General features: G+C 36.8%; 1 protein-coding gene across 1 annotated transcript in view; it reads right to left on the reverse strand.

Moving 5' to 3' along the window:
• The window catches only part of KLHL32 (kelch like family member 32), a 119,567-nt gene that overhangs the window by 30,270 nt on the left and 75,077 nt on the right, over positions 1–14,220 (reverse strand). The window contains exon 6 of the mRNA XM_041412337.1: positions 8,362–8,577. Within this exon, the coding sequence (XP_041268271.1) occupies positions 8,362–8,577 (216 nt within the window). The remainder of the gene's footprint in view (positions 1–8,361; positions 8,578–14,220) is intronic.

Genomic DNA, 14,220 nt, shown 5'->3' on the forward strand with positions numbered 1-14,220 from the left:
CAAAAAAAGGTATCATATACTATAATAACCTTTACAACAGCTATACAGGACTTGTATGTCATCAGTATCTTTGGTCACACACAAAAATGTACTTCAAAGTACATGCTCCCCTTAGCTGGTTTATAAATACGCATGTGTTCAACAACTGTGTTACTACAAAACCTCTGACGTCAAATTTTCCAACCAAAATCACAGAACAGTTTGGGCTGGAAGGGACCTTGAAGATCACCTGGTTCCAACCCCCTGTCATGAACAGTGTCCATTAGACCAAGATGCTCAAAGCTCCATCCAAGCTCACCTTGAACACTGCCAGGGATGGGGCATCCACAACTTCTCTGCCAGTGCCTCACCTCCCTCACAATAAAGAATTTCTTCTGTATCTCTGATTCAAACCTACCTTTTTCTGTTTAAAGCCGTTTCCCCTTGTTGTATCACTACCTGTCCTTCAAAAACATCCCTCTCCATCTTTCTTGTCTGCCCTCTTAGATACTGAGAAGTTGCTATAAAGTCTTCCTGAGGCCTTCTCCAGGCTGAACAACCCCCACTCTCTCAGTTTTATTGACTTTGATCCAATCCCCACATGATGGACTTCAGATTAACTCACTGATTAAACAAATGAGTCCTGCACTAATTTTTCAAAATCAACTAATTGTTCTAAGAAAGCTGTTTCTTTCAAAAAGTGACTTAAACATTTCGAACCACATTTGTAATTGCATTTGAGATCCCAAAACTATCTAATGAATTGGGAATGTCAGAGCTTCCCCACCACAACATTAAAACAAACATGAATTTATTACATAAACCTACTAAATAATACCTGAAGCAAACTAAAACACCTGTAACTGCTATAAGATAAACCTTGTAAAATTACAACCCATAGTTTCACTCAAACATTAAAATAGGCTCCACCCTAAAGGAGCACTTTGAAAGCTCTTCAGCATAGAGTTTCACTTCAGAGACTGTGATCTTTCCATCTGTCATTACTATCCCACATAGACCTTTAGCTTGGAAGCCACTTCACAGGAAATCTTCTTAAGATCTTTTTAACAAGTGTATTTGTTGTAATTTCTTCCATTTCTCCCTGGCACAAGGGAGTCCGAAGTGATCAAAGGAGTAAAAGGCACCCTTTGTCACAAGGCAAGGAAACCCTCAGCTCTGCAGCTCACTTGCACATCTGGAAGCTGCCAAGGGTGTCCCAGCTGGAGTAAGGAAGGCTGTGCTGGAGTGATACTGCTTTTCCATCTCCTTGCCCCCTCACCTTCCCCGAGCCACCAGTGTCCTGATCCTGGGGCAGGAGTGACAGCACAGGGCAACAGCTAATGAGATCTCAGCAGTCGTGATGAACCAACACACCTGTTCACAGGTCTGGACATACCAGTGTGACTTCACTACACCTAACTGTGTGCACTTTGGGCACTTAACCCCAGATTCCAGCTATCTTAATACATTGGTGACAATGTGCATGGTTTCAGGAAATGTGGAATTCCATTTTCTTCCACTGTCTTCTTTGGCTTTGTGGTTACAAATAAAAGTAATGCTTCTATCAGCTCCCAAAGGAAAACTTGTTGAAATACAGAAATGGGAATTCTCAGAAGAGTTTCTAATTTCCTATCATTTTCCACAAGATTAAATCTACTGGCAACAGTGTTAAACAGCTTTACTAAGATTTTCAAAGAGTAAAGATTACTAACATTTGTATCTCTGAATGGAAGACATTAACTAAGACAGTAATAACAGACTGCCATATTTGATCATCCATGGTACCTGCAGATTTTAGACTTTAGGTTATTTTCTTTAACTTAAAAATTGATGTATACTTTCAACCATACCTGGCTTTCAAAATAGCTTCAGCAACTTTTTTTTTTTTTTTTTTTTTTTTTATGTAACCACATATATCTGTATGTTTATACAATTATACTTCAGATAATATCCAACAGATCCGAGCCACAAAGAGTGCAACAGACAATATAAATCTCCCCACAGCAGACAAAATGTAGAATGCAGTGACACAGAAGTCTTGCTGTGTGGACACCTTGGTGTTTTTTCTAAATTAAAATGTACATCCACTGCTTAGCTGAAGAAGTGACCTAAATCCAAGAGCTGTGAGCACAGCAGCCTTCCTAAATACTGGTGTGATGCTCTGTGCACTTCTGATGGTAATCTGGGATAAATAAGTTGAGGCAATATTACTGTAGGACAGCAAGACCAAAGTAATGCTCTCTAGAAATTCTCCAATGCTCACAACAATAGCAGCAAAATAATCAAGTTTTCTGACATGTATCAAAAAGAACATTAGAAGAACACACAGTTGCTCCTAGCATAGCTTTAATACTGAAAATCACTTTCTATATTGTTATACTTGATAAATAACAGTAACTATATTAGCTAGCATTCATAAAACAGGAAACTTTTAAAAGTTCAGAACAAAAACATATATAAAGTTAACATGATAAGACTGTAAAGCACAAATTAAGAGCCCATTTGAATTAAACCAAAGTAGACAAAGGGGAAAGGTGTTTCACAAAATAAGGGAACAGTGCCAACAGGGACAGCATTAATTTTCCCAGTAAACCCAAATGCCATTACTATTATAAATACAGAAATGATATCAGGAAAATAGTGTGTGACCTGAGCATATCAGCAGCACAGGGTGAGTTCCTGCTGCCTGACCCTCTGTATCCTGCAGGAACCCTGGCCAGTCTGCAGTTCCAGGGGACACCAACCTCCTTGCTGACCTTGGGCCACAACAACCAGCTTGGCCTACCTATAATGGATGTCCTACCAATACTGCACATGCCTATACTTTTAAAAAGTAATCCCACCCAGTCTGGAGAGCATGTAAGGAATACACCATTGCACAGAGTCAGTGCAGGTGAGATACCTATGTTTATGAAGATTAGACTAAGGAAAATGAAACCTGCAGCCTATCACAGGTTATGTTTCCATACTAATTTTATTTGAGGGTAACTGTGTGATTTTGCTTGCAGCTAGTCATGACACACATAGCACAACCATCACATAGTACGCTGGATACTGGCATTCAGAGGTGGCTCTCTGGCACTTTTATGTACCCTTTCATGAAAAGGGTACAAAAGAGGAGGTAAAAGCACAGCAAAACACACATGGGTAATATGTTAATTTTTTCATTTAGCCTCACAAATTCACCTCAGCCTTGATAGACATCAAGCCCCTTTTTTCTCTTCTATACCTTTCTTGATGAGAGGCTGACAGCCACATTTTAGAGAGGTAGTTTTCTGCTTAGGGTAAATACTCACCAGGAACAAGCATTAGAGTAGACATTATTTCACTTATTGCCCAAGAGAGCACTTAAGTTTATTTCTTGAATAGTGAAAGGCTAATATACTGCTTAAACACAACATTGATTACTGAGATGCTTTCCTTTGCATATATTTTATGTTGTTACTTGTTTGGCAATAAAACTTAAGTTCACATTTAGCAAGGCACTTAGACCACATTTCATTAAAATATATATATACCCCTGAGAAAAATGACTTCTGCTCTCTCCATATGAAAAATTGCTCTGCAATACCAAAAGATTGACAGGGAAAAAAAAATCAAGTACTGATCTGAAGGAATGGCAAGCTTGCACCAGAATATTACAACCCACTTTAGAAACTGCTGTTCTGCACAGGCAAATGTGTGCACCATTGGAGATGTATGGAAGATGTCTTTGGATCTGTCATCAGCACAGAACTGTTCCATTATAGCAAGCTGCCACAATGTGTACACCACAAAATTTCCTATGGCATTGAACTGTGGGATTTCTGCTGAAGAATAATCTTGGCTCTTCACAAATCCCATCAGGAAATCCAAAATGGAGCTCAAGCATAAGAAAAGGCTCTTGAAAATAGGGCACAGAAGAGGATAAACAGGACTGCAATAAGAAAACTGGATTTGTAAACTTATTATTTTTATAAAAGATGCATTACAAGCTCATATTGACCTATAACACTGCAGTCTTCTTGTCCTTCATTTTTCTATTTATTAAAGCAAAGACACTTCTCCAATACAGAGACCAAACACTGTTTCTGCACATCCACAGGATAAAAGGAACAACTAATGTTGCACTTTCACACACGGAACACGTACTTCACAAACACAAGTGCAGAAGTTACAAGCAAGAAATTTAACAGGGCTAGAATGTCTTAGGAATGCCTTGGAAAAGGCACAACACATTTGCATGGATCCTAGCTGAATAAACCACTCATGCAGTTTTATCTACCAGCTTGTCCTAGATTGCTTGCTTATCAATTGATTACCAAGTAACCAAGTTGCTTAGCAAAAGAAAAAAAAAAGAAACCAAAGAAAGCCAAGAGAAAACTTCTAACTTTGCTTCTGAAGTATTGAAAAATACTAAAACTGATCTGCTTTTATTGTTAGCTGTTTAAAAATAATATGTATACTTTAACAACCTACTTAAACAGAAGCAGAGATGGAAGAAACTAACCTATACTGATCTCACTGAAGATTTTTTTCCAAATATGATTTAGGAGTCCACTTTGTATTTAATACAGAACCATTTGACCAATCTACTGCAGGGAGACAGAATAATCCAGCAAATATTTCTCTCTCTAACCATTAGTAGGATATTTGAAAGATAAATATTTAAGCCTCATAACACTGAAGTTTCTAATAACAAATATAAGGCATAATTATATCATAACTAAAGCTAACATTAGTTTTGTATTTAAATCTTTGGCTTTTTTTCTACCTGCTAAGATTCCAACAACGAGCTCTCTAACAATATATTTCTCTGGCAAACTTGTTCCATCTTACAGGGTTGGTTACTTTTTCAATTACCAAGTAAAAGAATTCACCTGCTTCCTTTAAGTACAGCGAATGAATACTTCTTGTAATGGTCAATTATTATAAGACTCACTTTTCATTTAATGATAAACTAGACATTTATGTTCTTGTCATGACTGCTTCCTGTGGAAAAAAAGAAGGGTGCCTCACAGGTCATGATGAAGAAGAACAAACCAGGAAAAAAAGTTTATTTTTCTCCACCTTCTTCATGATTCTTTCCTTTATTTTCTTCATTTTTTATTTAATCCTTTTTTTTGTGTCATTGACTTAACTTTACACATTTTAATGCAGCAGACAAATCAAAAATTTCTTATGTAAAAAATATTTCATAAGCTCGTGCTAATAAAATGTAAAAATCAACACGAAAACATATCTTATGTCAATGAATAATCATAATTACTGTCTTAGCTTACCTAAGAAAGACCTGATTGAAGAGGCTCATAAATTGATCCGATTTCACAGCCTACACAGGCTTTCTGGTGGGGGTTTTGGTTTTTATTTTTTTTAAGAAACACATCACTATAGTCCTTGTCTATTGTCTCCACTTAAAATAAGATACATCAAGCCAAAGAGTCTGAAAAATCAACAGGAATTTCTTTAGTAGTTGGCAGTAACCCATAGCCTAGAACACTGCCACTAATATTATCGTTTAACTCTCTCAGACTTGGTTGTTCACAGTTCTATTTCATCATACTCACTAGAACTAGCCAACTGTGAATTGGTAGCCTAGAAAAATCCAAAGTATGACAGGTAAGAGCTGCAATCAATTCATCTCAATAATATTCAAGCATGACTCCATGTACACCTTTTGATGCATTACAATAACCACCTTAATTTTTATGTAGACTAGGATCAATCACCCAGTGGGCACTGGGAATTCAAACTGGTGTAAAAAACTGTGCTCTGCAGACAGTGGCACCCTTTCCTGAGGTTCTCTGAGGGAAGCTTTAATTTGTGCTTAGGGCTTCATGGCAGTCCTACTAGCAAAGGTGCCTTGGGGACATGCTGAATTCATATTGCTGTGACACACAGCTATGTGTGTGTGCAGAGGCCACACTAGTCACAGGTAAGACAGATAAATCAAATGGTAGCATCCCCCCATCAGCTTTTCTATTATCTGCCCCACTTTGTGCAAATTTCCTCCAGCTTCCCCAACACCTCTTGCTTTGCTGTTCTTCCTTAAGACATGGGATGGGGATTTGTCAAAGTCAATGAGCACTTTATTACAGTGAGAGTGCTCAGTAATGAACAATTCAGCAATTTAATGAGATTCTGTAGATCTGTCTCCAGCCTGTCCATCAAGTTTCACTTTTATAAAGCACCCTGACACTAATCCTCTGGCATACCCAATCTTCACCCTGGGCTGAATATTAGATTCTTCCATGGTATATTGCATTACCACTATAACCTTAGCAAAAATGATGAACTTAACTACACTTGAGGCAATATAGCTGGTCTGATTTGATTTTCTTCTATTGGGTTGACTATGAGAGAATTACTTATTTACTAAGATAAAGCAAGAAACCAGTTTCTTATTGCCTTCTGAATGCCCAAATTGGTAAATATTTATATGTGCCTTTTAATCCATTCTGGGAACCTAGAATATTTACAAATATATATTTATTCCTGATTTTACAAACCGAATTAAAAAGATGCATGCACATTTTGCCTGCAGCAGAAACCTAGTTTAAAAAAATTCTTCGGAACAGCAGTAGTAACCTTTAGAGAGGCTATTATGATAACACTTAAATGGACAGTGTGGAGTTTGTTGTCACTCAGAAAGCAGCACATTACCTATCTCTCCCCAGTATGACCCTGCAACAGAAACAGAAGCTTTGTCACATTTGCCTCATGAAGTGTTCATTGACTGGAGTGCACACAATTAAGAAAATTACTTCAGAGTCTGAGTCTTGCAGAACAGGATTTGAAAACTCCCACTTTCCAAACATCATTATAGCAGAGGCATATTTATTACAGAGGCATATTACTGAGCCAGTATCGATTTATACTTGTATGGCTTCCCACAGAAACTCTTCCAGCAGAAGCATACCCAAGCATGTAGCAAGGGGATTCCACTGGCTCTGCAGAGAAATGCTGATGAAACCCAATCAGCCAATCATCCCCACTCCATACATAAACTTGTACATCAAAACTTGCTTCTGATAAAGGGAATATGTGCTAGGACTCCAGAGTAGTGTGCCTTAAAAACCTTAACCAAACACAACCCATCATCATGTGTAGTGTATTGCAGGTTCTCCTGTACAGGCATCCTCCAGGGACTAGGACAGGAAAAAGTCAAGCTTCATTTTGGCATTTGCAGAAAATATCACCTTTGTAACATATTCTATAATGTAAAGCCTCAGAAGTTTGGAAAAAAATATGCCTGCTACATAACTGAAGGGTTATGTTATATCTTCATACTGGTTAACCTGACATTTTTATTTTTTAATAATAAATATTTTATGTTGCATGACATTATTCATCCACAGAACATGAAGCATCCCACTGATGAATACACACTTTACGCTTTGAGAAATTGATAGCATCTAAATGTACTTATCTCCTTAGAATAATCTAAAAGATGAATAGATAATAGGGGTTGAAAAATAAATCAGTTTTCTGAATCACAGTCTTCTCTGTCAGACCAATATAATCCACTTCCTAAAAGGAATGCACAGGTTTCTTTTCAGCAAGTTTCCTTCTACCTTGAAATACACTGAAATACTTTCCTCTCTAAAACATGATAGCAAAACAAAAAACAGAAAAATAGAAAAATATCTTTGAGTAATCAATATTACAGAGATTTCCTTCCACTCCATAGTGAATTTTTACAGACATACAATGGGAACATTTCCAAGGGCAGATTTTGGTTTAGTTTTTGTGTTTCTCTTAATAGACTATGTGTTTCTCTCACGTTAGTCACAACACGATGCTTTTGTCTTGTCAATACTTCATGGCTAGCAACTTGGTCCTTTTCTAGACCCAGGTTTTTTAAAAGAAGTGATCTCAGGCTTCTTGAGACAAACCTTCCACCGAAGATTCCACTCATCTTGGAGCAGTGCTGCCTGTGTGATGATTCTCTCATTTGCTTCAGGCAAAGTCAGCTGTGGTGGCCCAAACAATTTCAATGACTATTTAAGTTATACAGCTAAATTTGCCTGAAGTGAATGAGAGAGACTACAGAAGCAGGTTTGCCACCAGACTCATGGCACTAGCTTCATCAGAGGCAATTATAATTGAGTTGCATGCATCAGCCATCGCTTCCTATCAAAGAAGTTGGATCTGGAGGAAAATCTCTGTCTGTATTTAAGTAGCAGAAGTTAAACAGCATGACAAATTCTCTTTCAAACAAAGTAATTGCATTAACACAACACAACATTTTTAGAATTTCGTTTAGAAATTTCCCTCAGTTGTTATTCACAGTTTTTGCTCAAGTGCTTATTTTCCCTCGAGACTGCTCCAGGGTTTCAAAACAACAGATTACTGCTATGGTTTATAGAGTGTCACACATTCTGGTTGTTCACCACTCCTTACCTGCCAGATTTGTTCTTCACTGAGTGAAGTGAGTCTATCGCTTTTAAAAACCTCTCGAAGAAGACAGTATGGGAGTGCCAGAACTTCTTCAGGATGACTCTTCAATAGCTCAGAGAGATGTTTTACTAAGAAGCCAATGACTGCATTCTCCAACAAAGTGAGGTTGAAAAGATCAGCAAGCTTGTAGAGGTCCAAGTAATTAAAACTATTTAATTCCTAAATGAATGAAGCAAAAAAAATACATGTCACAAAAATATCCCAAACACGAGACAGAGAATATAAAAATCCACAAGTCTCACATAATGAAAAAATGTTATTCTTTTGGAGCTCTGGAGAAGGAAGGCAATATAACTTGAAGTTAATTAACGCAGCCTCATTCAAAATGTATATGTGTTACCATTGCATATGCAAATATATATGATAGTACTAATTTATATTGTAACTCCTAAGGTTATATATGCATAAACCATCTGTAAGAAATATGGATTAGTACACAATACAATAAACCAGCATGATTTACACTGTATGTCAAGAGCTCACAGGAGCTAACAAGTGGATTTAAAAAATGCATTTTTTTAACTATAATGGTTTGTTACAAAGCAATTGTTGGCTTATTATTTACTGTTTTGATTGAACTAGAGCACCTGTGTAGCACAACTTTTCACAAAATACAAGATGCTGAGCTACATTTTATTTTTCTTCATTGAACAAATGAACCCTTTTTTTTTCTCCAACCACTGCCATCAAAATATAGTGGATGTTGGCCTCCTACTCCTCTCTCTCTCCTTCTAGCAGCTGAAAATGTGAGGAGACAAAAGCTATAGTAGCTCAAGGCAGAAAGCTTTGCCCATCCTGCTAACAGAGGACCAATATTTATGGGCTAACGTTTTCAACTTGGCATCCCTCATAAATTGGTACCTAGACAACTAACTACTGCTGTTCCAAAGCACACTGCTCCTTTCAGGGAACAGGCCAAGAATTCACCTCTATTAGACAAAAGTGTCCAGGGCACCTGGGAAATAATCACGTTTACCCATTTTCTCTGCTCTTGCTGCATGCTCACACCTCTCTTCCTCTCTCCTCCGCAATCCCGGTTTTCATCTTCCAATTTACCGCATTGCTCCCTATCAGCCGCCTTCCCCTTGACCAGCCCCATGTGTGAGAATGACAAGGAGCCTCGTCAGTCTCACTTTGCTGGTGAGTTAACGCGGGGACTGGAGCAAGGAAGAGAAACAGACTAAATTAAGTCAATTTCACTTTCACTGCTCTGCTGGATGGAATGGCAGCACCAAATGAAACTGACAAGAAATCTTGTAAATGTCAAATGAGCTGCACGGCTGGCAGATAGAGCAGAGCAACAGGGAAGATGGGAAAGTGCGAAGAGGGGTTTTTTTGGAATGTTTTATGGACTACATCTTGAACGTGTGAATTGGGTGCCTGTCCCGATGACTGTGGAGCTGTTTATGCATATGCAATGGAGAGTGGAGAAAGAATTTTTTAACCTGCTTAGAGGAGTCAGTACTGGAGGAAATGGAATCAAATTCCTGTGGAGGTTCCTGCTTGTTACATAATCTCCCAGTCTGAACAGCTCACCTTCCCTGGCAGAGTTGTACACTAAAGATAAATTCCATTCATTATCTACTTGGACTTCTGCATGAGAGTTTCCCATGGTTTTCTTGGAAGAACAAAGGTAAGTTCTTTCCGTTGTCAGAACAAGCACTAACAGCCATCATCCCAAAAGCCACAGCTATTCTAGTGTCAGCTCCTCCTCACACTAACACAGCAGAGGTAAGAATAAATCTGCGGTTGCAGAAAAAAAGAGAAAAGAATAAATTTTACATGAAAAGTATCTGGTCTGGGTGCTTGCTTGGTGATTTAGTATCTTCAGATCTCATAACCCCATTCCTGTGATGGCCATGCAATGGTGGCAACAACACATAGAAGTCTAATAAAAGCAAACATCACAGTATTTGACAAGCAACACCACAGTTTGTTGTCCCTGGTTGAGAAAACTATCTTTTCAAATAACTCACTGATTGAATAAATCCCAAATGCCAGAAAGAAACTTAGAAGAGCTCAGTGCGTATTTATTGAGCTCTTTTGTGGTCAGTGGTTAGGTCTAGGGAAATAAATAAACAAATGATAGATAATCAAGCACTGTGAGCTGAGGATCAACAGTCCCACTAAAATACGTGCCTGGTCAAACCCCACTAAGTGCTGGTTGAGAAGGAGAAGTGGCTTTTAGCAGACTTCAGAGGAAAAAAATACTGGAGATAACATAACAAAATCCTTATTATAAAGAACCAGTAATGAGACATACAAATGTAATCTGCCCCTGAAAAATCTTGACATTTTCAGTGAAATCTGAAAGATGCTGGTAAACTTTCATTTTAGGTTGGATATTTTTCATGAGCTCCAAATCATCTATCCTCTTAAATCAGCAGCAATCAAAGTTGTTTTTATGAAAGCTGTCTTACAGTTGAAGAGGCCAAATATACTTACGGATGTATAAATAAAATCTCACCAGTTATTTAAAATGCATGTAGTAACTTATTTCATGTGCTTATTTATGTAAGTGGGTTTATTTTTTTTTTGGGAGGATGGGGGTGTTATGTGTTTACTTATTTTCATTGCTAAGTTTCAGATGATTTTTCATGCTTCCTAACATAATGTGTTAGTTACCTGCTGAACTTACAGTCTACTTGTTAATGAATACTGAAAGTGTGTTTTGTTAAAACTGGCCTTGGCCTGGAATCAGTAATGTTCATTTCTGATTTTGTAAGGTTAGAGTTGATCTTCAGGTTTATATTTCACAGACAAAGAGGCAAATATTGCAGTAGGTTTTACAAAAATCAAGTTTATACAGTACTATACACTACTGCCTCAGTCATGATCCTAGAGGGCAAAAATGTCACATCGAGATTGCTCAATGTATACCCTAGATAACATAACTTTGCTCTTATAAGTGGCAAAACTTTCAAAAACAGTCTAAAATGAAGTATATAAATATAAATTGCAAGAAAAATATGCACCTTATCTTCTAACTTTAAAAAAGTCCCACAGGAAGGATCAAAGCAATCACTGTCAGCTCAGTCTGATTTGAATAAATTTTTCAGGCTAAAATCTTAATTGAATTAAAAACTTTGGTAAATGGTGAAATAGGTTACTAAACAGGAAATTTAGGTGTGTTCATAAGTAAGAGTACTGGCAGTCTCTGCTTTTCACAGATTTTATTATATTGCATTCACTGAGCAACTACAAAATTTTGAAGTAGTTTGACTTTCTTGTGGTACTGTATTGCAGTATATGTTCTTTGAAAACAGGCTTATGTAAATTTTGGAAACTTTTAACCCTTTTGTCATAAACTTTTATGTATAAGCCACTTATCTTTTTTGTACTGAAGGATGAAATATGGACACAAGCAGAACTGTCACTAAGAGCTGAAGGTAGTGATCCTATCTTTTCTAATATGATGCATGTTACAGTGCTGAAACAATCAGGCTAAGAAAATATGTATAAAATTACAGGCACAGCACTTAAAACTAAGTTGAAATAGTTCAGAAATCTCACAGTGAACTCAAAAAAATTTAGTAAATTGTCCAAATTATTTATCAGTGTATAATTCTAAAATAAGAAACTACCTATAACCCATGCATTCTACTTAGCGTGCACCCCCCCACTGAAGCAAGGGAATCTATTATTCCACACTAAGGGTCTTCTGATTCAATAGTATCAACTTTAGATGCCAAACCAATTCAACAATGAGCTGACATTTAAAAGACTCATAAAAGAAAACATCTTCTACAAATAAACATCATCTGAAAGATGACAATATTAAATATTCAAAATAACTGATGTGACAGTGTGAATATTTTGATACAGAGGTGTATTTTAATATAGAAATATGATAAATTGTCAAACAGGAAAAACAGATATAAATGCTCTGTTTAAGTTGCTTCCAAAACCATCTTTATTTGTTCATACTTTAAAGAATAATTGCCTTGCGCAAGCCACAGAAAAGGATGTAACAGATTGATAAATTAGAGTTAATCATAACCAAGTACACAGCAGACTACGATATACCTCCATTCCTGTGCTCCGTGTTATAAATAGCAGAAAAAGCACAAGGAGAACTAAGGGGAAAGAATGCATTTCTTTATGACCTTATTTGAAAGATAAACTCCTTGGGGAAATACAATTTATTCAGATTATCAAGACCCTGCTGTGCAAATCTACAGTCTGGGAGCACACTACGGAGATCAAACAATATTTACTTTATTCTGTTGGGTATAAAAGCTTTTAATGAATGCATAATTAAAACAGCAAAAGTATATACAGCTTTAGAATTCCACTGCCAAGCCAAGCCATTAATATCCAAAGTACCATAACCAGTTGTAACTCCACCTGCTTCCTAGATTACAATACTGTTATAAATCAAGGTATTAAATGAGTAGCCCTGCTGCTGTAGCAGAGAAGAGTTGCATGGTGACACTATTTCCCCCTTTTCTAAAAGGGGTTCAGCCTCTTTAAAGGAAAAAAAAAAAAACCAAAAAAAAAAAAAAAAAAAAAAAAAAAAAAAAAAAAAAAAAAAAAAACAAAAAAAAAAAAAAAAAAAAAAACAAAACCCAAAAAACAACAACCCCACGTGTGAGGTCTCTGAGAGAGGGACATCCAAAAATCCTTAAGCAGCACAAGTCTTGACCCTACATATCCAGGCTCTCTGCCACATTAAATACTATGAACCAGCTGCACCATTCAGAAAAAATTCTTGACAAAAATCACAGCAAAGATGGATCCTAAATAGGTAAGGGATAATAACAAAATGAAAAATTGTAATGACAAAAAAAAGGGATCAACACAATTTTAAGATAAAAGAAAACCAGTTCTGCTGGGTCTAGCTGTTTCTTTGTATATCAAAGGTTTTAGTTCTGCAAAACCTCACACATTTAGTTAAGAACTAACAGATCAGGCACACACTCAACAGCACAGCAACAGACACAAACGTTTCATAATAAGCATAAGCGCAAAGTATATTTTAGATCTTATTTGAAATTTGCCTCTGTTAAACACCAAAGTCATCCAGCTGAGCCGTTAAAAGCATTTTGCTGAAGCCTGGTCACAGTGGAACATCTGGCTCAGAATATTTCAATGTACAGAACTGATTACTCTTATTAAATATGTGCAGGCTGCAGATGTGTTTATAAGACAAAGTAAAAGATGGCTTTAAGTGACTTGTTTTATACAATTAATTTTTCTGATGGATCACTGCTTTCTCACCACTTCCTGTAATTCTTGCTTTTATTTTCTCCTTTGAGCATGAAAAGTTAATTTGCATCCTTGCTGCTGTTTCAAAGTAGGTCTAGAGCTAAGGAAAAGACCAACAATATCAAAACATTTCAGCCCTGTTATTTTTTTCTCTACCCTATGAGAATTCATTTCCCTTCTCACTTATTGTTTCTCTATATCTGCTCAGTTTTCAGGTTTAATCCTGCTGGCTGGTGCTAGCGAGAATCTTCTTTGAAGGCACAGAGGAGGCCTGTGAGCTTCACAAGCACAGAGGAAAGACATGATATTCTCAGATTGCTCATGTGATGACACAAATGTGTGGTATTCAAAAAAAGAAAGTGAAGCGTGCCACATGTAAAACTAAAAAAAGAAAACATTTTCTAGAAACTCAGATTGATCTACATTATTAAATAGCACAAATATCTTCAACTGCCAATCCAATTAAATATTTTAAGTGACCCTGATTATACATAACTTTTATAATCCACATACACAATTATGTGGATCATGGAAAGAAATAAAACAATGGAATATTAAGACTACACACTTAAATTTTCATAGTACCAGTGGAAG

This window comes from Onychostruthus taczanowskii, unplaced genomic scaffold, assembly GCF_017590055.1.
Source record: "Onychostruthus taczanowskii isolate IOZ18803 unplaced genomic scaffold, ASM1759005v1 scaffold39, whole genome shotgun sequence".
Taxonomy (NCBI): domain Eukaryota; kingdom Metazoa; phylum Chordata; class Aves; order Passeriformes; family Passeridae; genus Onychostruthus; species Onychostruthus taczanowskii.